The 25494-nt window shown below is 37.5% G+C and overlaps 1 protein-coding gene across 4 annotated transcripts in view; it reads right to left on the reverse strand.

Annotated features, from left to right (window-relative positions):
- Window positions 1–25494, reverse strand: part of acvr1c (activin A receptor type 1C) — a 75025-nt gene that overhangs the window by 15237 nt on the left and 34294 nt on the right. For 3 of the 4 annotated variants that reach the window (XM_065273089.2, XM_065273085.2, XM_065273088.1), the window contains 3 exons: window positions 20065–20232; window positions 8045–8201; window positions 7093–7217 (listed from right to left, as the gene is read on the reverse strand). In XM_065273089.2, coding sequence (XP_065129161.1) covers window positions 7093–7217; window positions 8045–8201; window positions 20065–20232 — 450 coding nt within the window. The remainder of the gene's footprint in view (window positions 1–7092; window positions 7218–8044; window positions 8202–20064; window positions 20233–25494) is intronic. The other variant, XM_065273086.2, reaches the window with a different exon arrangement.

Raw genomic sequence — 25494 nt, forward strand, 5'->3', positions numbered from 1 at the left:
TTTCCCAAAATATGTCTGTCTGACCATATTTGCAAAACACTGCTGCTTTTATGCCATTACCCATCATATTCAGCCTGGTTTGGTGGTCCATTTGTTTAAGAGTTTTTTGAATTCAGGCCAAGGAGACCTTGTTTAGGCAGTCTCAGATCTCAGACTTGTTGTTCTGGTGTGTATATTAGCACATATGCCTACATGAACCAAAACAAGATGACTCAGTCCAGCTATCCGGTCCAGCTATCCAAGTTCAATGAACCGAATAAGCAAAATCCTAATTACAGAGGTTATCCTGTGGTTACCCAAAATCCTAATTACATGATGTAAACGATTTACAAGAATGGACCCCAGGTGATTCAGTGAGTTGTTTTGTAATCTCAATGAACTATATCGTTTAAAATGGTAAGGATCTTTTTATGTTTATATGAAAAACGGTTCTAAATAAAATATAAAAAAAAATACTATTAATTAAAATGATAACTGTTAGTACAAAAAAAAAAAAAAAATATGGTAAGGATCTACGCTCACCTAAAGGATTATTAGGAACACCATACTAATACTGTGTTTGACCCCCTTTCGCCTTCAAATCTGCCTTAATTCTACATGGCATTGATTCAACAAGGTGCTGAAAGCAGTCTTTAGAAATGTTGGCCCATATTGATAGGATAGCCTCTTGCAGTTGATGGAGATTTGTGGAATGCACATCCAGGGCACAAAGCTCCCGTTCCACCACATCCCAAAGATGCTCTATTGGGTTTAGATCTGGTGACCGTGGGGGTCATTTTAGTACAGTGAACTCATTGTCATGTTCAAGAAATCAAATTGATTCGAGCTTTTTGACATGGCGCATTATCCTGCTGGAAGTATCCATCAGAGGATGGGTACATGGTGATCATAAAGTGATGGACATGGTCAGAAACAATCCTCAGGTAGGCCGTGGCATTTAAACAATGCCCAATTGACACTAAGGGGCCTAAAGTTTGCCAAGAAAACATCCCCCACACCATAACACCATCACCACCAGCCTGAACAGTGGTAACAAGGCATGATGGATCCATGTTCTCATTCCGTTCCAAATTCTGACTCTTCCATCTGAATGTCTGAACAGAAATTGAGACTCATCAGACCAGGCAACATTTTTCCAGTCTTCAACTGTCAAATTTTGGTGAGCTCGTGCAAATTGTAGCCTCTTTTTTCTATTTGTAGTGGAGATGAGTGGTACCCGGTGGGTTGTTGGAGCCCATCCGCCTCAAGTTGCTCTTCTATCAGCTTGAATCAGTCCGCCCATTCTTCTCTGACTTCTAGCATTAATAAGGCATTTTCGCCCACAGGACTGCCGCATACTGGATGTGACTCCCTTTTCACACCATTCTTTGTAAACCCTAAAAATGGTTGTGCGTGAAAATCCCAGTAACTGAGCAGATTGTGAAAAACTCAGATCAGCCCGTCTGGCACCAACAACCATGCCACGGTCAAAATTGCTTAAATCACCTTTCTTTCCTGACATTCAGTTTGGAGTTCAGGAGTTTGTCAGGACCAGGACCACACCCCTAAATGCATTGAAGCAACTGCCATGTGATTGGTTGATAAGATCAGTGTTTCTCAACTCCGTTCCTGGAGGCCCACAGCTCTGCACATTTTGTGTGTCTCTCTTATCTGCCGACCTCAGTTCAGTTCATGGAGATCTCTGCTAATAAGCTGATGATTTCAATCAGGTGTGTTAAATAAGGGAGACATACAAAATGTGCAGAGCAGTGGGCCTCCAGGAATAATATTAAGAACCACTGGATTAGATAGTTGCATTTATGAGGAATTAAACAGGTGTTCCTAATAATCCTTTAGGTGAGTGTATGTTCTGAAGTTAGTTTAATTTTAAATTAGAATACAAAAGTCTGTTATCTTAAATGATCAAGATAAACATAATTTCTCATGGTAGATTGGCAACTTTGTTATGAAACCTTGTTTTGTTTGATTTCTAAGGCAGCATCTTTTCCATAAGAATTCCTCAGTAAGTATCAAATAAATAAAGTATAATTTCACAATACAGTAGATGGACAGATAAAAACAAAGCTATTTTAATTATTTTGTAAACGTTTATTAACAAAATTATAAATGCCACACTTTCTTCTTTTTCTTCTTTTGGTTTTATGGTTTTAATGGCGGGTTGCGAACTAACTTTAAAGGTGCATACCCCCACCTACTGTGGAGAATGAAAAGGATGATCTACCTCTTCTATATCATATTATATAACCCACTATTCTTAATATATCTCAAAACTGCTTACATTAGACTTCCTGATTTAATAAGTTGGCTATAGTAAATTCCTTGCATCCTATTGCATCCAATTCTTCCTTTAAAATCCTTCTTTCTATTTCTTATGCCTTACAATATTTTCAAAACACGTTCTACACTTTTTTCTGTTAAACAAACATAATGCCACACTTGTGCCCCTATTTTATGAAATAATCCATTTACCTTACAGGTGTGACATATGAAGATGCTAATTAGACAGCATAGATGACAAAAAAAGGCCACTCTAAAATGTGCAGTTTAATCATACAGCACAAGGCCACAGATGTCGCAGGTTTTGAGGGGCCATGCAACTGGCATGCTGACTTCAGGAATGTCCACTAGAGCTGTTGACTTTGAATTGAATCTTTATTTTTCTACCATTAGCCGTCTCCAAAGGTGTTTTAGAGAATTCGGCAGTACCTGACGGCAGTTCGTCATTGTAACTGACTTGAGTGTGTAAATGCTCACATTCAATGGTATCTGGCACTTTGGAAAGGTGTCCTCTTCATGGATGAATCCTAGTTTTCACTGTACAAGGCAAAGATGGCAGACACCATTTATGGCATTGTGTGGGTGAGCGGTTTGCTGATGTCAACATTGTGGATGGAGTGGCCCATGATCCTGGGGCCTCATTTATAAAGTGTGCGTACGCACAGATTTTATTGTAAAGTGTGCATACACAAAAATCCACGGCAAAGTCAATATTTATAAAAACTGTCTTTGACGTGGAAAAGTGCTTAGCGCCACGTCAGGGTCTGAGACGTACTCACTTTTGCTTGTCTGATTGCTGCAGGTTTTTGAAAATATAAGTCATTCTTGCTGCTCGAAATTGGGTTTAAACATCGACAAGCGTTCTTTTATATGTCTATGACATTAATTAGGCATTGTTTAAAGGCAGAGTTCTGAAACTGCTCAGCTGCGCACAAGTTCGATTTAAAAATTTCACATCTGAAAAAAAGGGGTACACGCTTTTTCTGCGCATACGTTTGGTTTATGAATCACACATACGCATTTTTGATAAATGATCGTAAGATTAAATGTAGGATGGTTCCTTCAGAAGCATTTTATAAAGGAGGCCCCTGGTGTTGTTATGGTATGGGCTGACGTATGTTATGGCCAATGAACACAGGTGCATTTTATTGATGGCATTGGACATGAATGCACAGAGATACTGTGACAAGATCCTGAGGCCCATGTTGTGCCATTAACCCACGACTATCACCTCATGTTGCAGCATACAGTTTCACTGCTACGCAGATGACACACAGCTTTACATCTCTCACATCCTAGCGAAACACACAATTTTTCTAAGCTATCAGACTGCATCAGCGATATAAGTGACTGGATGGCACATAACTTTCTTATGCTAAACTCCAATAAGATAGAGATACTTGTTATCGAACCGAATCGCTACAAATATAATATGACAGACTACAAGTTGTCCATAGATGGCTGCACTGTGGTGCCAACCTCCACGGTTAAGAATTTAGGTGTGATGTTCGACAGAAATTTATCCTTCGACAGCCATATCTCCAATGTCTGCCGCACAGCATTCTTCCACCTTAGAAATATCTCAAAAATACGCCATATGTTGTCTGCATCAGATGCAGAAAAGCTTATCCACGCTTTTATGACCTCTAGAATAGACTATTGTAACTCGTTACTCGGAGGATGCCATGCAAATCAGGTAAACAAGCTTCAGCTAGTTCAAAACGCTTCTGCGAGAGTTCTTACTCGATCTAAGAAGTATGACCGCATAAGCCCAATTCTGGCATCTTTACACTGGCTACCAGTTAAATATCGTATACAATTTAAAATATTACTAATCACCTACAAAGCCTTAAATGGCCTAGCACCCTCATATCTTAGAGAATTATTATCAGAATACAATCCATCACGTGCACTGTGTTCGCAAAATTCTAGTCTCTTAACTATCCCTAAAATATCAAAAGTGTCTAAAGGTGGCAGATCCTTTTCCTACTTAGCCCCTAAGCTATGGAATGATTTACCAACCGATGTCTGAGAATCAGACACAGTCTAGACTTAAAACTTTTCTCTTTAACAAGGCATTCGCATAGTTTGTTTTAGCAATAGTACTTATCTCCCAATAGCTAGCTTGTACAACCTAATAAATAAATAAATTAATGAATAAATTAAAACCTTTTTTTCGTCAACACTCCAAAGCATGGTAAATGTCATTAATACTCTTTAGTAATATGCTGAAACTTTGAATTGGTTGTCGATTGAGTCTTAATTGCCAAATATGGTAAATAAAACCACATTACTGTGTGACACTTGCTTTTTATGTGAACGGCCCCTACGCTAATAAGATTTTGTTTCTCTCTCCCTGTCTCGTCCTCAATCCCGAGGACAATAAGACAAACAGATCCAGATCCAGTACCGGTAAATGTGAAAGTCGGCACACCTCTGATCTACTGGCTGTTCTTCAACGTGATGTCCAGCTGATGCCTGACCAAAAACCACCGGCAGAACCCGCTTAATCTCCGCTTAATCTCCGCTTAATCTCCTTCCGTTTCAATGTGTATATATATATATATCTCCCAAGGGTTTTTTCCTCCTAGGACTTTTTTTTACTTCCCCGGCTAAAATTCCGGGTTTTTTTTCTCCTAGGGGGTTTTTCAACCCGGGGAGGCAGCCTTTTTGGGCTTAAATTCTATACGTTACATTAGTAATACGTTTGCTTATAATGTTGATTTATAGCCGCAGCAAATTTAGCTGCTTGTGCTATCGTGTATTATGTTATGTTATCTGTCGATTTTCTGTGCTTTTCACTACATCTATTATGTAAAGCTGCTTTGATACAATTACCAAATTGTGAAAAGCGCTATATAAATAAAATTGAATTGAATTGAATTGAATAATAATGCATGGCCCTATGTTGCAAGGATCTGTACACAATCTATACACTGGAACCTAAAAACATCCCAGTTCTTGCATGGCCAGCAAACTCACCGTACAACTCTATGCAAAGTTGATGTGTTGCACTGCGTGAGGCAAATGGTGGTCACATCAGATACTGACTGGCTTTCAATACAGTAAAACAGTACATTTTAGAGTGGCCAGCCTAAGGCACACCTGTGAGGTAGATGGATTATCTCAGCAAAGAAGACATGCTCACTAACACAGGTTAAGACAGATTTGTGAACAATCTTTGAAGTCAGAAAAATGGGGCCACAAACAAAAGGGTTGCATTTATAATTCTGTTTAGTTGTAACGTTCACAAATTACAAATTGTTAAAAATGGGGTCAGATTACTCAGTGAGATTAAAACAATGTTGACAAACAAGTAAAATTAAATTAGACAAAGTGTATTTACAAAATACACAACAGACTTAACACTAAAACTTAGACTGTTAAAAGCATAAAGGAGATTAATACCATACACTAAAACAATCTTAAAAGTACTAGCATGATAAAAGTCCAATTGTGAACGACATGTGCAAAAGGGTTTGAGATACGTTTTCTCTTATTGGTTGGTGTGTCAGAACTGCAGTCCAATCAGCAGCAACATGTAAATAAACAAAGCCGTACTAAAGAGACAGATCGCAAAATTGGTGTTTTTCCATTCTGGATGGCAAGTTTAGTGACTGTAACATAGAGCATATTTTAGAGTATTAAACACGTATTTCTACAATTTCATCAGGCTCCAGAAATATTTTAAAAAGAACACAAAGAATGGCCTTCTCAGCTACCGTAGTTGCAACTCTTGCTTTAACACAACAGGGTGTTCAACGCATGACTGTTTCGGTTTAATAAACGTTGTGCAGCGTTTTGTTGGGGCTGAATGTAGCCCTGATAAAATAAAAGACATACACAAAAATTAAAGGGCACGTGACTCAGACAACAGTATAAAACAAAATATGACTGAGGTCTACTTATAACGTTCACATGATTTTTACATCCAAAAACATCAAAAGCTATAAGTTATCGGCTATTTTATACCCTGGTTTAGAGGCTGACTTGAGAAATGCTCAGTTTTGATGGGCGGGCCGCATTGACACCTTGGAAGTAAACTCCCACTGCTATGATTGGATAACAGTTTTTCATAGTCAAACTAGCTTTAATACTCAATCTCATGTGTTTTCAGAGTTTACTGTTAAGTGAGTGTCTTGCGAGTATTAAGGTGAGCATCTATTTTATCATAAACCCTTACGCACACAACACACACGCGTGTGTATTTTATCATAAACCCTTTGATGCGTGTGCAACTTGACACAACACATATTTTGGACACACAAGCAACACACGACACTCTGAAAACATATTTGGACTCCCGGAAGAGAAGTCACCGCCAGCCACTGATAGTGGTTACTAAAGTGTTTCTCACAAAAGTTTGCTGCGCCATTCTGCTCGGATCCAATATTAATGGAACGCATTGCTTTTTAAACCTTAAACGTAGCTTGTTCCTCAAGGTTTTATCCAGCAAACACAGAGCAAATGTTACAGCTATGCTTCCCTCAAGGTCTCTTTTTGATAAAAACAAATGGTCGCTCTACTCTCTACCCTAATGGGCGGGGCCCAGATGCTCTAAGCAGGCAAAGCAGAGAAAGGTGTCTATGCAACATCAAGGTGCCCGTTGGGTTTGTCTGACAGGCTGATCTTTAGTTAAGCATAACAATGCCAAACTCTAGGGCAGTCTCCAAGGAAGCTTTCTATGTAGGTAGTAACTAGAACAGGCACCTCACTAGATTTGGGACACCCATTATCAGTCACACTACTGCTGTTTATGTATTGACTGTGATTGAAATACTCTCTATCTAACATTATTTAAACACCATAAGTCACCTCGGACAGAACATCTGCGGGCAAGTTCCCACAGCACCAGTCCCATTGAGTAGATATCAGCTCGCTTAAATGACTCAAAGCTGCTCATGTTTATGTAGTCATCAAGGATCTCAGGTGCCATGTACCTGCAGACAGAAACACACACAGACACACACGCTACAGTAATGTACACGCTAAATAAATGCTGGCGTGTTTTAACCAAGGGGCAACCTTCCAAACACAGAAGTAACTGTTAACAATTCTTAAACTTAAACAATTCAAAATGCCCTTCACAAGCTTACAGGTGAATTCAAAAAACGCTACGTCCATATTTTTACTGTCTATGCTTTTAACTGTAAAAACGGGTATTTTTAAGTAATATTAATATTGCAAAATAATACCCAGTACAATATATACTGTAGAACAGGGCTATTCAAATCTTACCCTGGAGGGCCGGAGCAAATACATCTTGATTAAAAAATATATATATATATTTCTACTGCAAACAAGACAAAAATATTCAGTTAGAAAGTCCTTTTTGCAGTGTAGCAGGAGGTGAAGCCACCAGAAGTGTGACCAAAGGATGTCAATGACTGTCAATACTTTGGCCTAAAATGTGGGGGCAGACTTACAGTAGTAAATAAGAATCATAACATGATTTTCACTTTGTATGTGTGGGTAGACACAAAAATGGCACTGGCAGCTCGGTGCCAGTATCTTTAACAAACTATGATCTACATTGCAAACTGACTTGAACACTCACAAAAATGTGTTCTCATGTAGATTCAAATTTGTATGAAGCAAAGTTTTTGATGCAATTCTAACCTAATTTTATTGCTGATTTTATTGTTAATTGCAAAGACCGTTGCTGAGTGAACTGACTTGTTCTGAAGAGACTGATACTATGCAGAAAGGACATATATCATATGGGTAAAACGCGTATTGACGTTTTGTATGAGAAAGATGGTCTAACCTCTTCGTGCCCACCCTGTGGTTGAAGGGAATGTCAATGGTGTTGGTGCAGGAGTCATGTTTCACAGCCAGACCAAGATCAGCAATTACAGCTGTTCCATTCTTCTTCACCAGGATGTTTTTTGATTTTATGTCTCTGTGGGCAATGGCAGGCTTTCCTGTTCCAAGAGTAATACACCAAGTTAATAAAAGCATACAGCTGACAAAAACCTTGTTATACAGAAAAGCAACGATGTACAGTACTAGCTGGTTGATCTTTTCTTATTCATGATATATCATTAACATTCAATATTATTAAGTTATTGTGAAAATCTAAAGTATTATTATCACCACACCAATAGAATAATTACAGGCTACAGTTTGAGGAAATATGTTTTAGATATTTCCATCTCAATTCCTAATGTTGATTTTTATATAAACATGATTATCCATGCTAGCGCTTTAATACTTAACTAATGGCAATACTTGGCTCTTTAGTGACAGAGTTGTTACTTTTAGTATGAATAATTCTTTGTTCCAACATTTAAGCTGTTTTTTATCAAACAGAATAAAAACATAAAGTCAAAATCCACACAGAGCTCAGTAGCCAAGACAGGCTGGAAGAAGGTGCATAGTCGCCTATTTCTTCTTCTGTGGACTTAAAGAAGTCTATGCTTATAGATTGAACTTTCCTTTTCTCTTTATAAAGTTGTACAAAAAAATTCAACGGCATGTTTTTATTCTTGAAGTGATCTATTTACTTTATGATGATGAGATTAACGGTGTTCGATTGGATTGCCACCTTGAACTTGGCAACGCACAATCTCAACTCAACTCAACTCAACTTTATTTATATAGCACCACTAAAAACAACGATTGTTGACCAAGGTGCTGTACATTAATCCACAGTATAAAAAATAAAATGAAACTAAAAACATCAATTACACCAAAAAAGACAGGACAAAGACATAAAATACACTCCACACACCACAATATCAACTACACTTGTAAGCCAAGGAAAACAAGTAGGTTTTGAGTTTAACCTTAAACTCATGTAGTGTAGTGGCAGTTGTAATAACAGCAGGTAGACTGTTCCACAGTTTTGGTGCAGCCACAGAAAACGCTCGATCTCCTCTAGTTTTTAATTTGACCCGCGGAACACTTAACGTTCTCTGATTGGATGACCTAAGTGATCTTCCAGGATTATGGATGGAGATTAAGTCAGCAATGTATTCAGGAGCCAGCCCATTCAAGGATTTAAAAACCAACATCAAAACTTTAAAATCAATTCTAAAACGTATTGGGAGCCAGTGCAGAGACTTAAGCACAGGGGTGATATGCTCTCGTTTGCGCACACCAATAAGGAGCCTAGCAGCTGCATTCTGCACCATTTGCAGACGATTAAGATTTGCTTGAGTGATGCCTAAATACAAGGAATTGCAATAGTCAAGCCTTGTCGAAATAAAAGCATGAATCACCCTTTCAAGGTCCTTAAAAGAAAGAAAAGATTTAACTTTAGCTAGGAGTCTGAGATGAAAAAAACTGGTTTTGACTACCATGTTAATCTGTTTGTCAAATTTAAGAGTGCTATCGAAAACCACGCCTAGGTTCTTCACAAATGGTTTTACACATGGAAGTAGAGACCCAAAATTTATGCAAGGGGCGTTCACTGCTACTGATGATTCAAAAACAATAATCTCAGTTTTATTTTCATTAAGGTGGAGAAAATTTAGGGACATCCAAGCCTTTACCTCTGCCAGACAAGCCAACAGAGTATCTAAGCCCATGTTGTTTGATCCCAGGGGTAGGTAGACTTGGGTATCATCTGCATAGATATGAAAGGAGATTCCATATTTTCTAAAAATTGACCCTAGGGGAAGCATATATAAAGAAAATAAAATCGGCGCAAGGATGGAGCCTTGAGGGACCCCACATGTAAGAGGTGCTGCATTTGAAGTAAACTCACCAATTTTAACAGAAAACTTTCTGTTACTCAGGTATGATTGAAACCATTTAAGAGCATTTCCCCGAATGCCCACCCAGTGCTCCAGACGTGAAATTAGAACAGAGTGGTCAATGGTGTCAAATGCTGCACTCAGATCTAACAGCACCAACACAGCAGACCGGCCAGAATCAAGGGTCAATAAAATATCATTTAAAACTTTAACCAAGGCTGTTTCTGTAGAGTGATTTTTCTTAAAGCCGGATTGAAACACCTCAAAGATCTTGTTTCCATTCAAAAAACTCTGGAGTTGATAAAACACTATTTTCTCTAAAATCTTAGAAATAAAAGGAAGATTAGAAACTGGTCTAAAATTTGTCAGAACTGTCGGATCTAAATTTGGCTTTTTCAGAAGTGGGTGTACAATTGCATGCTTCATGTCGTCTGGTACCATTGCAGTTTTAAGGCAGCTATTCATGATCATTTGGACAATAGGCCCAATCGTGTGTGCACCCAACAAAAGCGTGTGTGCACGAAACTAAATGAGTTTGTGTTTTTTTTTCTTTATGGACAAATACACACAAACATGTCTTAACATAGCTGTCTTAGTGAGTGTCATAGTAAACAACTGATTATCTTAACTGTATGTAAACATTTTATTTCATTCGGTCTTTAATGCATGTAGTCTCTGTTATAAAAGGGATAGTTCACCCAAAAATAAAAATTCACTCTTATGTTGTTACAAACCTGTATAAATATCTTTGTTCTTATGAACACAAAGATGGATATTTTGAGGAATGTTTGTAACCAAACCGATCATAAGCCCCATTCACTTCCATAGTAGGAGAAAATAATGGGGCTTATGTGCAGTTTTGTTACAAACATTCCTTAAAATATCTTACTTTTTGTTCATCAGAAGAAAGAAATTTATACATTTTGTAACAACATGAGAGTGAGAAAATGACAGAATTTTTATTTTGGGGGGAACTATCCTTTTAAAGTTAACTAAATAAGAAAAGAAGAAGAGAAAATCACTTCCTGGTATTACTGGCTATCTGTATCTTTATAACAAAAGATTAATCCTTATTTATATTAAATAAGCAAAAAGTCTGCCAGTAATCCATGCAGTAGGTGCAGTATGTAAGGAATAATTGACAACAGGCCTTTGAATTATAAGACATTATAAAATGGTTAGTTCCAATCCTTGATTCTGATTGGTCAATAGCTGTGCTCTATTCAGGATAAAACACGGCTATGACTGCTTCATCCAATGGTTTTAATTATCACTGCATCCTTAGCAACACCCTTAGCAACCACACGTATCAGTTTGAGAACGATTTGTTGTTTTTATTTTAACGCTTACACATTGGAACGTTATTTGTTCACAGTCATGGACAATTTTTTTCTAGCGGAAGGAATGGTTTTATTGATTTAACTTCATGAAAGTTGCACTAATAATTCTTTTTTAATATTGTGTGGTAACCGTTTTAGAAAAGCAATAAGGTACTCGAGGCAAGTGCTGTATCGTGGATAACTAATGGCTGAAGGGGTTGCAGGAACTCTGCTTCGTGTCATGCCTAACAACGCCCTTCTGGCTAGCTTGCTACGATTTGCGGATTTCTTATCTTTTACTGTCTATGATTCTTACGGATAAGGGAAATGGCTAGGAAAGACAACATTTTGCACCTCGACTGTCATGAAAAGAAACACTATTTAAAAAAATATCTTTGGTTAGGGTGTGATGGGTTCTTCCAGCAAACTACCACTATTTTTTCAACACTAAGAAGGCGCGACACAACATGAAACTTTGCTCGAAGTATCACCTGGATCTCTACTCATGAACGCGAGCATTGAGAACATTGTTTGTGTACACAGAGTTTACTAAAAAGAAAGGTTTTGAACAACTGACTTTGACTGTTATGGTGTCCACTTGGCATCTTTGCCAGACATAAAGAATCGATTTCTGAATGCGAATGAATGAATCTCATATGAGGCTCCTTTTTCAACTAGAAGGTCCATATTGTTTTTCACTTGCGACAAAACAACAAATTATCCGTGCATTTATATGGAACTATGCTTTAGGAGCTATCCATCTTTACTCTCCTCCCTCCTTACGTCGCATTCGGAGATCAATACATGGCAAGATGCCGGCGAGCGTACACCACAACAACCAAAGTTAGTTGTTCAAACCCTTCTTTTTAGTAAACTTTGTGTACACAAACAATGTTCTTAATGCTCAAGTTCACGTGTAGAGACACAGGTGATACTTTGAGCAAAGTATCATGTTGTGTTGAGCCTTCTTAGTGTTGTAAAAATTGTGATTTTGATGCTCACAACATATTGAAGGCATAGCTTCTAGTTCTTTTGCGACCACTTCAGGTACTCAAAATGGCGGAAGACAAGTTTGAGATGTGAGTGACGTCAGCTGATATTCATGATTAGACCCCATAAAGTAGCCTTGGCCACCCCCTCTGCCACTGTTTGTATATAGACCTAACCTGACATTGGATTTAAACACATTTATTTTGTATTATATCCTCAGCTGAGCTGAGCCCCCCTAAAATGAATATCCCAGAATCGGCCCTGGTGGGACATGAAAAGTGCTGCGTAATTATGTCATGTACGCACATCCACTGACAAAATTTGTCTAAACACTAAAACTTCAAGGGTTGGAATCATGCGCAATAAAAATTTCAAAAAGACAGTTAAATTTTTTATTATTTTTCAAAAGAAAAGCAGGGGCGGATCTACGGGGTGGCAGTTGCCACCCTAAATAAAAGCATTGCCACCCCATATGCCACCCCAGCGCTGGTATCTTAATATATATAATATATACCCGAGTAGGCTCTTTTAACCAGAAAGGCAATGTAGTTTTTCTCTGCGTGTGTTTAGGGGTGGGACAACCACATAGCTGATGATGATTGGCTTAATTTCCATCGTTAGCCAACCAGAGGCAGCAGAGTTCTTACACAAGCACGAACATTCAGTCCGAGCAGAAAGTCTTTTACAGTGTAAAAAAGTCCGCGCAGTCTTGCTAACTTGGCAAATTTTTAGACCCCTTTAGCGACTTTATTAAAAAAGCGACACGGACAAATCTAGCGATCTTTTCTGGCGTGGTTGGAGACTTTTGGAAACTGCCTTGAAAGGATGCATCGCCCCAACCAAGGCACTCACATGCAGCCCGGTTCTCGCGCTGCAGTTCATCCCTTCCGAGTCGCACAAACCCGCAACAACAGAGCGATGGCAAGTACAACAATCTCAAAACAAAGGTAGCGGACGCAAGCACAAAGTATAAAAAGCACAAACGTTACTTTTCCATCGTTGTGGTGAAAGGCAAGAATGTTTATGAAACTTATGCCCATGAAGAAAGAGTCTCTTTACATCTGTAGCAATTAATTCTGATCTAATAAAGCACCTCACATCATCACATGCTGCCAAAACATTAGTGGTTTCTCTTTAGTGTCTTTAAGTGATTAAGTTGAGCATCATATCAGAAAATCTGAGTACTGAATACGGTCATACAGTATTTTACAGAAAAATACAAAAGTTAAACTGTTGATTGTTTAATATTGAGTGAGGTAGTTGCTTGCTAGTTAAAACAACTGAACTGCAGGTTTGTGTAAGCAGTAAATATCTTTTAAGCAGTTCTTTCTAGAGTTAGCCGCCCGTCATGTCTTGTTAGCTAGTGTGCAGCAATCAAATATTCCATATGTGCATATGAAATCGCTTGTTATGATATAGTCTAATGTTTTTATTTGTCTTCATTAAGGAGACAAAACTATTCAGTGTTGTGTATGTTTAGAAAGCTTGAAAGACAACTTAATTCTGCATTTTCCAGGATACTATGAAAAGAAAGGCTGATATCCATTTTTTTAACCAAAAAGAATAGAAAAATCAAATATTAATGGAGCGGAAGGTACAAATAAAACAGAAAAAATATGTTGTGGAAGGGAGAGGAGTAGATGAAGTCATGAAAAAAAGAAACATATGGATGGCAAAGAGCTAAAAAAAGTGAAAAGACAGAAATCCATCATGAAGTGAGTGAAAGGATTAAAGAAGAGAGTTATCAGAGAAAGAGATGTGTGCCTTTCAAATATGTTTTACATGAATATAAACTAGGCAAACCTATTTTATTTATATAACAGTCTTTATACCATTATGTTCAACCTTGCTCATCATGGTTACAGTCAGTGTTTTTTAAATATTGGTATGATGTATGTATTAACTTAGTATTAAGACAAAGGGTGCTACAGTAGAGATGCTAAAGGTTGCTGCTTGGGTACTCATAGGAACATTTGTTGTTGCGTTTTTTTATGTTATAAAAATTTGAGGTCCAGTGTATACACCATATAGTATATACAGTATATCATTTCTTGTATCCACAACAACCATGCAAGGATGCTTACTTCATTGCCACCCCTCGTAGTTCTCATGCCACTCCCTTGCCACCCCATAAATAATTTTCTAGATCCGCCCCTGAAGTGAAACAACTAGGACAGGGGTTCTCAAAGTCCGGACTCCGGTCCGGATCCGGACCCGACGACAACTTGATCCGGACCCGCGTCCACTTCATATTACAAGTGCATTAATTTCTATGTGATTGATTAAATGTGTGCATTTGCTATTTTACAAATGCATATTAAACTTGTAAACCATTCGTTTAGTTTTTTTTCTTTATAGATTTAAGAGTATTCCTGGTCCCAATATAAAACAAGTTATTAAAAACTTTCCTGTGTGACGCTGTAGCCATCACACCCAGATATTATGCACAGCTACTTCATGTACTACGGCTTTTGATCAGTCCGTACCAATCACTATTGGTTTGAGTCGTTTAAAACATGCATTTAAAAAAGCAACACTTGTCGAACATAATCATTATACATATTCTTTATTATCATGAAAATACCTGAAAAGGTTTGAAGAACAGCAATATAAATATATCCTTAAGCCATTTCCTGGAGCTGCGTGTGTCTGGTTCTTCGTCTGCAGCGCATATTAAGTTTCTGCCCAAGAGCGCCCCCTGGCTTTTGGATGTAGCGGCATTCCACCGTAATTCATTGAGAAGCATAGCAAGCATCATCAGCCAATTTATAGGTGCACCCCTAATTTTGGTCAGTGTCTCTGCCTACCAACCACACTTTTTTTGCCATGGTTTATGCATATGATGGAGAACAAACTGTGCCATTTCTCTAATTAGGTTGCTCTGTATTTTGCACCTGGTTACTTTTGGAATATTTCTTGTGTTTGTTTTTTAAAATTTTTTTTTACTTTAAATGCAAAATACACTTATGTTTTTCCCAAACTATTTGTGTTGATTTGTTATATAAACAAATGATTTACATAAAGTTTCTCCGGACCTATGAAAATTATGGAATTCAGATTTGGACCTTTGAATGTAAACTTTGAGAACTCCTGAACTAGGGGGTACCAAGCAAGTGCAACATGCTACTGGCGCTTTTAATGAGCAGAAGCCTGCCATGGCAACAGCCAGCAAGGATCAACAACAAAGTGAGGCAGGCCTAGTTTGCAGTTCAGATTTGAAGGGATAGGAGAGTGCTTGCACCGGAGAAGAGGTTGGGACATCTGGGGACAGGTCAAGGATGGAATGCACTATTTGGACCGAAGCTCAGCTCAAGGTTAAACAGTCCTGTTATCCCTGGCTTGTAATGGACAAATTAAGATTGCGACATGGCTTTGATGTGGGGTGTTTTAGACAGCTAGATAAAGTAAGCAAGTGTTTGTTTTTCTAGTAATATTATAGAAAGCTTTGTGTATTTGTAAACTGTGAAGAAGCCTAATATACCCATTGCAAAATGACTTGCTGAGTTTAACAGTTAAGAATGAGGTTGAGGTGGGCTTTTGTGTGTTGTGAAGATGAGTGTTGTACAAGGAGTATTTAAGCACAGGCTGGTCATTTCTCAATCTAAAGGCTGCAGCCTGCGGAGGTTGCATATGCAGGCTGCATACAACATCAAGCCTGGTTTATTTAAGTTAACTGAGCATTACATTCACAAGTTATGAGCATATTAAAACCATTTAAGATTATCTAAGAATAATAGTCAACTTTTAAATTGTTAATTTGGTCAGCAGGCTCGGAGTAGGTAGTCTTTTGTGGCTGCTTAAACAAATTTGGCCACATGAGCATCTATTCCAAAAAAAGCAATCCGGTCGAATGCGTTTTTGAACTACCCCTAAGTGAGGTCGAAGTGGATGAGCTCAAAAGGTTTTACAACCCGTTTACAACTGTATTTAGAGTCACTGAACATTATACACACTACACAGACAACACCACTAAGCTAGCTAGCTTGATAGTTTATGATATTTTATGATATGATAAAGGAAAGCTATTGAAATGAAATAAGAGAATTCAAGTGGGGAACTTTGGGATTTTAAAAGTTGCATGACATGACATACTAGTCTTAACTTTGTCTTTTGGTCTGATGTTATCTTCCTAAAAATAAAGACACTTAACTTGATTTAAATCGTTACTCTTGTTTAGAAAAGAAGTTTGACTCAGCCTGGGAACTTCGGAGGAATGACATTTATTTATAGTTAATCTTCACTTGGTAAAGACAACTAAAAAGGTATATACAGTGACGTCCCAGCAACAGAAAACCGAATGGATGTACAATAGAGAAGACTGAATGAATGGTTAATCTGACTGGGTGTAAAGAATCAAAGCTCAGCATCTATTTTGAGAGATGACCAGCTCTGGCCTTTAAGAGGATTTAAAGCAGTTAACCGTTTACTCTTTATGAAGGCTGTTGACTGCAACTCCAGATATTTGAGGGTTACAAAGCCATGATGTAACACAGTCCACTCCACTGTACTATAGACATTGTACCAGAGACCAGTTTAAATCCAGGGTCTATAAAATATTTACCCACTTGAACTTTCATGTCTTGTGATATTTGATTGGATTACATGGGACTTACTATGTTTTTTAGATGAACATCACATCATCTCTGTATTATCAAGAATTTTGAAACTGAGAACCCACTGTTAAAAAGGTCATCTGCACTTGGGGGTTTATATAAACTATAAAAGACCAAAACTTATATTTTTGCCAATGGGCAACAAAACACATCATCTTCACTGAGAAGCCATGGCTAAAATGATTGTGAGAGTAGAGGTTAAAGTTAACACAGCAAATACAAATCTTGTGCCAGATCATCATGTGCCAGACCATCTTCCAGTCCGGTCTTGTCTAGTCAATATTCCAGCACTTGCTGTTTTCCAAACTTGTCAAGTCCAAGAATTTTCTTAAGTGAGTCTTTTCTGCCAAGTTTAAAAGGTTGATCCAGTTCAGTCTGGTTTAGTCTTGTGTAGAATTAGTCTTGTTTTTTCAAGAGAACTTCTCAAGTTAATGTACACTCCATGGCTTGTCTGCCGTGTTGGTCTCTCTCGTCTACTCTCTGTTTGTCCAGGCCTGTTGCCATCCGCCCAATCTTCCAGTCCGGTCATATTGTATAGGTCCACCTGTTCTGCCCATTGATTCTGCTCTTTCTCTCAGCAACTATTGTCCAGCCTATAGTTGGTGCTCTCATATCCAGCGAGTTTCTCCATATTTACTGGTGCCATTCAGTATAAGATCACTGAATGAGAGCTGATTGAGTTAGATGAGACAATCTGCTTTTACGTCGCCTTCAATAGTCACTGCTGCCACAGACAGACGTCATCAAGTCATCATCCTCTTCTGGCACCAGCCTCATACCTCCACCGACACTAAGACCATCCAGCTAGGATTACTACTCCTTGTGCGAAGCTACACTTTCTTGGTTTTGTACCCTTTTAGATCAGGTGCATTCTTCTTGGATAGGGTTGCTTCTTCATCAGCACTGTGAAAGGAAGCCTTTCTACCAGACATGTGTAGCGTTAGGTTTGGCTACACCTAGTCTAGACTAGTCATGTTTAGGGGCTTGGCGATGTCGCCACATTAACAGACCGGTGTGCAACCATCATTCACAAACATCTCTAAAGTTTATAACAACAATAGCAAACACATTAAAATATATAAACGTGCAGCGTTTATTCAATCTTGATGAAGCATATTGTCACCGATGTAAACATGAAAGTTTTCTTTCTCGATCAGACAGCTGTGTGTTGTTTCCAGACGATCCATGGGCGTGACCGTCTGAGGCTGAGGCTTGGCCTTATCCCTAATTCATTCACAAGGTTTCACAAGTCTTCATGTGGAACTGGTGTTACAGGGTAAGTAGGCCTAATGGTAATGTTGGCTGTATTGCCTTTCCCTTCGCTGAGGTAATGATGTGCGCTATTCTAGTCCATCTGTTTTCAAAACAATGGACATTGGGACTTTTTCTAAAGCACTTATGGTGACAGAACAGAGGACATACAATGTCATTTTCAAATAATAATTATGTGACATACTGGCATCAGGTGACCTGGTAATGTGAATAAACTGGTTTAATTCACTATTTCAATTAGCGCAATTTGAAGGGTAATGGAAATGCAGCTACAGTCACATTACAAAGATAAAGAAATTTAGCTATATAGGAGAGTCACTTATCCACAATTAGGATTGGTGAGTTTAGGGGTTAGCAAAGGTTGTTTAAAAAATATTTTAATAACTTTATTTTTATAATTCTATTGAGTGGCATAAGTAGAACCAAAATTGCACTACTTTTAAAGGGTCAAGGCAAACATTACTTTTGAGTAAACCCTATTAACCTCTTCAACCCTGAGGACCCTGTCCCGGGTCCAGAATTTCGTATTTTGACTTAATATAAAAGATTCTTTTAATCTTTGATGCTCCGTCATGGACCCCAGTAACACATATGAGATACTGTTTGAAAGCTTAGAGTCTCTACTTTCTGCAGATATGCATCACTTTGACACATCTTTTACTGTAAGAAAGTTATTTACACTTAATTTACACTATCACCCCCCCAATATTTTATTATATCATTTAATATTTACATATTTCATATTTTTCAAAAATGACAAACATGGGCAAGTCTTATATCAAATGAAAGCTCTCATTCTCAGGAATAAGGCTACATCGTTATTTTTGCTCTATTATTAACACATATCCAACAATCATCGAATTAATAATAAGGTAAAAAATGGTCTTTTGTAAACATATGTGAAACTTGAGTGTGAACAGCCTCAGATAGCACATATAGCCACAAATGATACATCATCTTTTATTTTAGGTCCTACTCTAAACAATGAGTCCATCCACAGCATTTTCTTTGGTTGTTTGCATAATTAATCCCTTGCTATTTATTATATGTGCAAAACAAAAAATTAATATTTTTATGAAAAATGTATTTTCGCACCCTTCAGTAAAATGAGAATAACTTTTGAATGCGACATGCTAAAGAGTTCATTCTTTTTTTGGGTGTTTACTGTCTGCTGCTGGTATCAACCAGAACTGTCTGCAGTCTGCTAGAGCACCCAGAACCAGAGTTATACACTATCAAAGGCAGTATTTACAACATAAAAAATAAAATTTGGTGTTTCATCATATGAAAAACAACATAAATAACAAAATTTGTCACAAACAGCAGCTTTTTATGTAACTACAAAGGGTTTTCTTTAAAATGATATAAAGAAATTGCATTTATTCCACTGTATGTGGTTATGGGAGCACTTCAAATGTTTTTTGGCAGAAATTGTACACCATAAGCGTATTATTCCTCCCTTCAGTTGGAGTAAAATAACTTTTGCATAGATTATGATAGAGAAAAAATTCCTTTTTCCTCTGTAAGCTGACAATTGCTGGAATCAAACAAAACTGTCTGCAGGGACCTGAGATACCCAGGGCCAGAGTTATATACTTTCAAATAAAAACTTTAGAAAAAAACATCAAAAAGCGCCTATTTATTTTTGTGTTTATTAGAGGACTGATATCACATACAACCATGTTTAGCACTTTCAACAGTGTTTTATGTAATTTCAAAGGGTTACCTGCAAAATGATACCAAACTTTTGTATGTAAACCTCTTCATGTGGGTATGGGATGCTTTTGAAATTGGGTAGGCCAAATCCAAGCGAAAATCCCCAAAATAGCTTCAGGGTGTAAGAAGTTAACCCTTTGATACAATATTAAGTTGATTCTTACAGATGATCCACACCTTGTGTGCCAATGATCTCCATGTGTAGGTGGGCAATGCCACTGGCAATGGACAGTGCCAGAACTATCATCCCCTCCACTGATACTGTGTATCTGTTCAGGTAATCAAAGAGCGACCCATGCTCATGGTACTCTGACACCAACCACAGCTGTGTCCAGGAGCCATTATCTAAAGACAGACAGAGACAGATTACAACCATTCAAACCTGAGTTGTGATCATTTTATTTAAACCACAATCCAAACAAATCAAATCGATATCTGTGTATAATTTGTTACTTTGCAGGTTTCTGGATTAAGAACAAATAAAAATGGATGAATGATAAAATGTAAAAACTATATGGAAATTTATTTTAAAATGCATGTATAGTACCCTGTTTTTATTTAAATACAAGACAAAAGGTTTAAGTGGTAAATATGTCAGGTTGTGTAACTAAAAAGTACTTGTTTTCAAATTATGAATATCACAATATGGTATTAAAAGTGGCCTAATGGTTAGAGAGTCAGGCTTAAAACATTAGATTCCTTGTTCAAGTCTCACGACTAGCATGTCGTGCTGCAGTGATAGCTGCCACTGCTTCGGGTGTGTGATTTGTCAGTACTTAAAGTGCATGTGTTTACTACTCACTGAGTTAAATGCAGTGATCACATTTTGAGTATAGAAATAATTGACAATCACTTCACTTTACTATATTTATATCTGCACCCCCCCACACACACCACTCCCCCTCTATTTCCTCTTTGGCTCATGATATTTTCTTATAATGCCCCTGACTGTATTGTTATAATGATTTTAACAGTAGGCATACACATGGGCTTAAATATGTCTGTTTAGTTGTTGGGGGGGATGTATTACCTACTATGAAACAGTCCAGCATGTGTGTATTTAATGTTAAATTCCATGTTACACTGTTTGAAAATGCATAAGCATCTTTAGGGTTGAACAACAAAAAAGTAACGCAATAGTAAGGCATACAGACTACCAGCACATCTGGGAACTTGGTCAATTTCGTCACCACCCCTTTTTACAGGAAAATAAACTAGACTTCCCATATACTTCCCATAGCTGGCAGGCATGAATAACTTATGAAATCACTCAGAATAAACTTATAATATGTTCACCGTGCCTGCCATAGACTGTAAAAGATACATCCACAAATTTGATTTGGTCAATTTAAAAACATGTTCCTTTATTCTTCCAGCGTCAAATTTGTGTAACAATGCTACCCAGTGGCCTTAGGTGGGTCTTACCCGGACATTTACTCGTACCTCCTCGTACTTATTATTTGAAAGTAAACATCTTTAAATGTATATATTGAGTCCACTTTTCTGTCCAGCCATACAACAAGCCTGGCATAGCTTTTGATAGCATATGTAATTCATGATTTTCCAGCAAGATATGGATGATGATGGCAGTTAAGTTAGCCTGGGCTAGTTGATAATGGACATACACTAAGACAGCCCAGCAGTTATCTAAAATAACACGGTGACCATGATAGGTTGTAAAATATTGGAATTGTGTGAAATTTACATAACTTAAACTTTATGTTTAAGGTTGCTTGTGACCTGCTTTGTAATCAAACTAGAGATGTCATGCAATACATTATTATTGAGATAATATTGTTCAATAATGTTTAGCCTGTCTGTGCTTTGAAGAGTAAACCACACAACAACTATTTGGCATGTTATAAGGTTAGTCCACTTCCTCGATCCGATATCATATGGCAATTTGTTTTCCACTAAAAGTGGGCATAAATCTGTCCAGATACAATCCATGACCTTGTGCGTATGCCGTTTGTGCAATAAGCTCAAATTAGTTAGCTGACCCAGTGTGTTGCAAACAGTGGCGTCAAATATCAGACCCAGGGACAGGCACGTGCACAGATAGGGCTCAACCTGTGAAGAACACATGCCCTTTTGGGCCTTCAACTCTGAAGTGCCCTTTTTTTGGAGGTGTTTAATTAATTTATTTATTTTTAAGTAAAATTTTCTTTAAAAAAAGTCAATGGTATTGGTAACCTTTTACGTCTGTCTGTCTGTCTGTTTTACAAATGTATTTATCAAATAAAGGGTATTAAAAACAGAATCTTTTTGGATCTGCTCAAACTGTTAGTCAAACCTCTTAACTCTGCCCCCTGAGTGCAGTGAGCTGAAGTTCCACAGCAGAGCAGCTGAACGTCTTGCAACGGTAAATAAATATCTTGTTGTTTGAGGACAATGCTGTATCATTACGAAAGAAACACAAGTATGTCTATAACGGCGCATGTTTAAAAAAATTTTACCAGAGCCGAATTATCCATAGACGGGATTGGGCGAGTGGGCAGAAAAACATTTTTTTTTAACAAGTGTTCACGCATGTGAAGGGCACCCCTTGACAACAATACGGAATGCAGGGTTGAGTTTTTACCGTTTATTTGCATGACGCGTCTCAATCGTTTAACTACGCAGCCCGGGTAAAGTCAACACATCTCACTCAGACAGGGTTGCCATGTCCAATGAAAAATGTACAGCCCAATGACAACTTAAAAACCGCCTAAAAGGAATAAAAACTAGCCCAATTTTTACATTTGTCCAATCACAGTTGAAATCTGCGGGATTACAACAAAAGGCTGTAAAATAAACTCTTACTATTGCTTTTAATGTACTTTCCAGATGAAACATTTCTTAATGCACTTAAAGTGCTCTATTTTCACAAACTATTCTGTTCTAAATATACAAAAAATCTACTTTAGTACTTCTTAAGATTATCTTAAGAACATCTAAGTGTACCCAACCGTGCCATTTTGAAACAGTATATGAACTCTGCCCTTTTAACATACTATCTCTGTATTTAATTTTTTTATTTAACTTGAAAAGATCATACACAGATGGGTTTACATGGTCTGTAAATATTCTCTCAGTATAGACATAACTTCTTACATAAGGTAATTTCTTGTTTCTAACGTGATATTAAGAGGAAAACGCGCCCCTCCACTCACTTTTCCACTGACATTCTGACGCTGCAGTGGTCATGGGTTGACAGGTATTGCTTATGAGATGAATGCACATTAGGAAAATAAAAAACGTTCATTTTATAAGTCTACAGATAAAAAAATTTGCGGCCGCGGCACATTATAAAACTATTATCAAAATAGCCCAATTGTGCGGAAAAAAACACAAACCTGGCAACACTGCACTCAGAACCGCGAGAAGACTGCCTTTGTGGGTTTAAATTTAGACATTGCAGAGATGAGAGATAGAGAGAACTTCTAGCCTATATTAACACCAAAAACATTACAGATTAGAAAGGTCTTAGACATCAGGGGGCGTATTACAGAAACTTTCTATCTTAGGTCTTAACTTAAGATATGATGTGTTAAGTTAGGATTTTTCACAAATTCATATTACAGAAGCAAATCTTAAATTGATTTAGGATTCTCATCTTATTTCACCAAATCTTATCTCATCTCTAGTTAGGAAATCCCAAATCGCTTAATCCTGTTCGGCTATCAACTGTCATGTCTGTTACCAAGCAACCAGCAGCTGCTGCTACAGTAAACAAAAGAATTGTCCTTTTAATTTCAATGGGCCAGAAAAATACATTTTATTAAATTCATAGTAATTATAGTCTGTGTTTTTGTATTAGTGTTTTAGCACATCATCTAGCAGTTACCATTCAATTTAAACATTTAGCAAATGTGACGTACAAAAATTAAAAAAAATATTCTTCCTAAGTGCTAGGATACTATTGTACATTTCAACATTTAATAGAGACATGACAAGAAATAGATGCTGAGTCAAGTGTGTACTGTATTCACTATAATCCCATCAAGTGTTCACGGATAAGATAACTGTTTTTTAATAATGAGGGATGACAGAAATTGAAAGATCGCTCCAGTAGTGAGAAACATTGTGATTATGTGAATGTGTGAAGGTAAAAAACATTCAAAGGGTAATCCAAAAACAAACATTGATGTTTTTCATCCTCCACTTTGTTAAAAATGTAATGTCATTCTCCCGCATCTCTATCATAATGTGATTGTTTCAGCTGGCTCTCGTTAAAGTTTTAAGTTAGGACACCTGTGAGGTTACCCTAAAGTTAAGACCGTTTTTAGGATGTTTTGTCAAGTTAGGATGCTTCTGTAATACCACTTTCCTATCTGCAGTTAAGATAAGATAATGCATTTAGGAACATCATTCTGTAATAGCTTTTGTCTTAAATGAGGTCCTAACTGAAATTACCATGGTTACCAAACAGTTAAGATAAGATTTTAAAGTTAGGACTTTTCTGTAATACGCCCCCAGATGCCCAGTTAAGAAAAAAATGGATAGAAGACGAGAAACGTGTATTGGATACAAGTATGTATATTTGCCCTGCCCCTCATCTCATTCCAATATGCTATCTGGATATAAATTATTATATGTATCTTATGCCTTGAATTAGTCAAGGGGGTTATATGATTATTTTGGTTCATAACTTTTTATTCTGAAATTCAACTGCATAGATTTTTGTCTATTTAGTATTTTTTCAGTAATGCAGTTATTTTGTTGAAAATGTGAATAATTGCAGGCTGATTTAAAGGGCGTGTTGCAGGGTACATTTTTCAACGAATTTGTGCAATTTGCTTGTTGGTAATAAACATTTAAACTGTTATCCATTGTATTTTATGCTGTTGGGTATCACAAAACGGAATATAATATGAAAAAGTACAGCCGTTTAGAACGATTCTCCTTTTCCCACGTCACGTTGGGAAGAGAATTTACCAAAGACTGCTTTGAGAGCATTGAGAGTGACTAGAGAGACGAGTAGACTACAGTATTCAGATAGCGCAGATTACAGATAAATACATATATATAGATAGACTAGATATATAGACAGACAGATAGATAGATAAGTATAGAGATAGGCAGACAGCCAGATAGCATAACATTAGCATAACTTCATGTAGAAAGTAAACAAACAATTAACATACTCGTGTGTACTTGCTTGAAGGGGACCGTGATGATCCTTTCTGAACAACACATTCTCATCCCATGGCGTCAATATTTGACGCCACTTGACCATGCGTCAATATGTTACGTTGAGGGTATACCTTTTGCGTCATTTTTTGACGAACTGGGGACTTCAATACTATTACGTCCGTTGCATTCTCTTTCCTATTTTCTTACCATTTTCGCGTCGGTTTAGGGTTAGATTACGCAAAATTAAACAGTGTACGCGAAATTAAACAGTTGTCACCTGGCGTTGGGGTTAGAGTTAGGTACGCGAAATTAAACAGTTGTCACCTGGCGTTGGGGTTAGAGTTAGGTTTGGGTAGGGATGTCAATATTGACGCCATGGGGTGAGAATGGGTTGTCCTGAAATGGGTGTATGCTATCTTCAGCACAAACGAATTCAGGCAGCATGTCTTTAAGACCATTTTTTAAATATTTTATAAATGATATACATATCTT

The sequence above is a fragment of the Paramisgurnus dabryanus genome, chromosome 15 (assembly GCF_030506205.2).
Source record: "Paramisgurnus dabryanus chromosome 15, PD_genome_1.1, whole genome shotgun sequence".
Classification (NCBI taxonomy): Eukaryota; Metazoa; Chordata; class Actinopteri; order Cypriniformes; family Cobitidae; genus Paramisgurnus; species Paramisgurnus dabryanus.